The sequence below is a fragment of the Theobroma cacao genome, chromosome 7, assembly GCF_000208745.1.
Source record: "Theobroma cacao cultivar B97-61/B2 chromosome 7, Criollo_cocoa_genome_V2, whole genome shotgun sequence".
NCBI lineage: Eukaryota > Viridiplantae > Streptophyta > Magnoliopsida > Malvales > Malvaceae > Theobroma > Theobroma cacao.
Window position 1 is genome coordinate 14,419,938 of NC_030856.1, and position 4,294 is coordinate 14,424,231.

The window sequence follows — 4,294 nt, forward strand, 5'->3', positions numbered from 1 at the left end:
GCAAAATTGGATCGATGATGAGCAGCCAAATTTACTTTGAAATTATCGTTACAGTTGTTTGGACAGCTCGCCAAAAACCATAGAATATCATGAACTCATGGTTCTTGACAACACATTAAACTTTATAAATGGGAACAAAGTTAACAAATTTTCGAATAATTAATTAATGACAATAAAGACACTATCGTATTGACAGCTTATCGACATGATCGAAACGATTAATCTCCTAGTTATGTATATAGACCCCGCAGAATAATTATCCTCGCATTGCTAGAGACAGGAGGTTGAAAAAATGACCAGAACTCTGTTTTCCCTCCCTGCAAATCTAGCCCCTGATGAGGCCAGTCCAGAGTGGATGAACAAAGGTGACAATGCATGGCAGCTCACAGCAGCTACGCTTGTCGGCCTCCAAAGCATTCCAGGACTTCTTATACTGTACGGAGGGTCAGTGAAGAAGAAATGGGCCGTGAATTCAGCTTTCATGGTGCTCTACGCTTTTGCCTGTGTTCTTGTCTGTTGGGTGCTTTGGGGCTACAGATTGTCGTTTGGTGACAAGATGATTCCATTTTTGGGAAAGCCCAATGGCGCATTGGATGGAGAATATCTAATCCAACCAGCGTTTTTAGGGTCATTCCCCAATGCAACAATGGTGTTTTTCCAGGGTGTTTTTGCTGCTATCACTCTGGTTCTGATTGCTGGAGCTTTGTTGGGGAGAATGAATTTTTATGCTTGGATGCTGTTTGTGCCACTATGGTTAACCTTTTCCTATACCATTTCGGCTTTTAGCATATGGTATCCCGATGGATTTCTTGCAAAGATGGGACTGATAGACTATTCTGGCGGATATGTCATCCATCTATCTTCTGGAGTTGCAGGTTTCACAGCTGCATACTGGGTATGGATTCCTTCTTTAAAATATGCATTTCAACTTTTTAACTTCGATTTGGGGCTAAGCTACTCAAACTAATAACGCCCGGGGAAAGGAAGTTGCTTCTAGCAGCTATCAAATCAATTTTTGATTAATTAATTGATCCTTCTTGGTTTAAATTAACACTACCAACTTATTTGGTTGGAAACGAGGAAAATGGAGGGAAACGGAACAGGTGAGAAAAGAAAAAAAAAAGTTATTTTTCCTATTATTTGGTATGAAAGGTGAAAAAAAAAAAAAAAAGAGAGAAAAAGAGGTTAAGAAAAAATTATAAATAAAATTATTAATTTAAGTTAAATTAGTCCTTTCCATTTCCCTTTTATCAAGGAAAGGAAAATATAAAAGATAAAATACCCTTACCTTCTTAAGCTTTGTCAATAATTTCATGTGAGTTCATTAATATTCGAAATAAACAATTTGTTTCAAAAATATATATTTCATTGGATACATAACCATGTCGCTAGTCAACCATTAGTATTTTCTTTGTTTTAATGATATAACAGCATTTTTAGGATAATTTTACCCTTCATCTTTAAACCAACAAGAAGCTAGAACTCCTTCAAAATCCAAAATTCAATACTGAAAATGCTCTAGATTTGTTGTTAATTTTTGACAATCCAATTCATAATTAACTTGTGATGAGAAACCATAAACCGATGCTTGATTTTTGGTGGGTGATTCAGAGTGAGGTCAAAAGGTGAGAAGAGAAAATTAAGATTGAGTTGTTGAGTTGATTTTTCTTAATTATTTGTGGGTTTAGAAACCATGAACCCATGCTTGATCTAAATTTTGAGTTTCAAAACCTTTTGTGAGAACTTTACATTCTTGAGTTGTGAGATTTAGGGGTGTTTGATAAAATTCCCCCAAGAGCTATTGACATACTATAGTGTTCATCATTTTTATACGATGGGCATTTTAGATATTTCACATCTGTTGTTAACACCATTTACAAGTTTGTGGCAAACTGTTTATTTTCAATACTAATAAATGCATGTGCAATTATAGGCAAAACTTAAAGAAGGTATGAATATTTTACCCAAATATAAAGAGAAAGTAATTTTTCCTTCCACTTCATTCTTTCCCTTTTTTTTCTTTCCCTCCTTTCAAATATAGTGGTAAGGGTAGGAGTAGGAGGGGGATTTCTCTTGGAAGGTTAAAATTAAGAAGCTCTTAAGGAATCATGTTTCTAACCTGTTGAATGAAAGTCTAACTTCAACTGTTCTTTGGTTGATTAACATATGATAAATTATTATTTTATATATTGCAATAAAATTAGTTTTATAAATTGGGAACTGCATTTTTATGATTTTCATGCACTCATCTAATAATTATATAACTGAATTTTTAAAACATATTTTAAATGGACACGTGTCAATACTTTAAACTTACTTTTAAAATTAAAAATTTCATCACCTCAGTCGATATTTTGGATAATAATAACATATTTCAAAATAATTAAGAAAAATATATGCAAAACTATTATTTATGAATTGATGTTAAAATTTAGTTATTCAAAAATCAATAAAAAAATTACCTTTAAAAAAATCGTTAAAAAATTATTCTTTTATTTTTGCTATCTGCGTTTACAATATAAAAAAATTTCAAGCAAAAAGTACGTAGTAGAAACTAATTAAGGCTCTCCTATGTTGTTTAAGTAATTACTAATTGTTTTTAGTTTCTAGAAGTAGAAAGTAAAATGCGTATCGAGATAAAACAATAAAAAATACTTTTAAAAAAATAATAAATAATTTTTTAAATTTATGGATATCAAAATGCATGATTTAATTTTTATAGTAAATTATATTTTAGTAACAATTTGCCCTTTTTAAAAAAAATAAATATGACTTTTCAGTTATTAATTTGCTTTTAGTAGTTTATGATAGTTTTTGAGAAAGCTAAAAACAAATTGATACTGAAAAAAAGTAACAACAAAAGCAACTATAAATAACAAAAGCAACAGCTACTTTAAGCAGAAGAATTCTTAATTACTTGACCGATTACCAATTGCTAATGTCAGTTAATGACCAATGCCACAATAGCTTTATGCTAACATTAGAATTTGTTCAAAACAAGTGACAACTTTGTGCTGTATTATGTTTGTGCAGGTTGGCCCTCGTCTAACCCAAGACAGGGAGCGATTTCCTCCAAACAACATCCTTCTGATGTTAGCTGGAGCAGGTTTGCTGTGGATGGGTTGGACAGGGTTCAATGGAGGAGATCCCTACGTAGTCAGCACTGATGCTTCCTTGGCTGTACTGAACACCCACGTTTGTACTGCTACTAGCCTACTCACTTGGCTGGCACTCGATCTTGTATTCTTCAAAAAGCCTTCTGTCATCGGTGCAGTTCAAGGCATGATCACTGGTTTGGTCTGCATCACACCAGCTGCTGGTAAGTACTCCACATCCCTTCAAAACAATTATGTTTATGTTTTAGGAGATGGACATACAACGGTTTTGTTACCACTCACCACTTTTAAGTGTCATATCTGGCATATGGATTTCAAAATTGGCATTCCCGTTAATTTGTCTAAGCCCTGACATAATTAAATTGATGTAGGGGTTGTGCAAGGATGGGCAGCAATACTAATGGGTCTTTGTTCTGGGTCAATTCCATGGTTCACCATGATGGTTGTCCACAAGAGATCTGAACTGCTTCAAAAGGTGGACGACACAATGGCTGTTCTACACACTCATGCCATTGCTGGAAGCCTAGGAGGAATACTTTCTGGCCTCTTGGCTGTACCAAAGCTTAGCGCCTTGTTCTATGGTGCGCCCTTGCACTACATTGGCCTATTTTATGGATTAGCATACGGTAGAGCTGGTGCTGGCCTTCGACAAATAGGAGTTCAGTTGCTTGGGATTTTGTTTGTTGTCGCTCTTAACATTGTGAGTACAAGCATAATCTGTCTCTTGGTGCAACTAATTGTGCCTTTAAGGATGTCTGAGGAGGATATGGAGATCGGTGACGAAGCTGCTCATGGGGAAGAAGCTTATGCCATTTGGGGTGATGAAGAAGAAAAGGTTGATACCAAGTACAGAGGATCAGCTTCAAAAGATAAATTGCCAGCAAGTAGAGCCGCAGGTCAAGTGGAGATGACATGATGAAAAGTTTTTGTTGTTCTTTTCTTTTCTTCTTTTCCTTAAGACAAGAAGATTCCATAGATATAATAAAGTCTTCGTGGAGCTCTTATTATCTTTTTTTCATGAGCTTTATAAGTTATAGCATGCAAGTTCCATGCTTCTCTAGTTTTCCTCTCAAAGTTGAAAAAGTCAATTTTAAATTTGCAATTGAAAGTGAGCCAATTGAGGGAAAGACATGCTTTGAAAGTGATATTTTAGGAATTTCAGTGTATGGATTGGAATC

The 4,294-nt window shown here is 34.6% G+C and overlaps 1 protein-coding gene across 1 annotated transcript; it reads left to right on the forward strand.

The window, feature by feature from the left end:
* On the forward strand, positions 293-4,032 carry LOC18594875 (ammonium transporter 3 member 1). The gene is made up of 3 exons (XM_007022542.2): positions 293-895; positions 3,034-3,319; positions 3,488-4,032. The coding sequence occupies exons 1-3, from the start codon at positions 293-295 to the stop codon at positions 4,030-4,032; spliced, it is 1,434 nt and encodes a 477-aa protein (XP_007022604.2).

What these genes read in the sequence shown, in the direction of transcription:
- LOC18594875 (XM_007022542.2), top strand. Translation starts at nt 293, where the DNA reads ATGACCAGAACTCTGTTTTCCCTCCCTGCAAATCTAGCCCCTGATGAG. An exon ending in GTTTCACAGCTGCATACTGG is followed by an intron (nt 896 to 3,033) that starts GTATGGATTCCT and finishes ATGTTTGTGCAG; the next exon opens with GTTGGCCCTCGTCTAACCCA. An exon ending in CTGCATCACACCAGCTGCTG is followed by an intron (nt 3,320 to 3,487) that starts GTAAGTACTCCA and finishes AAATTGATGTAG; the next exon opens with GGGTTGTGCAAGGATGGGCA.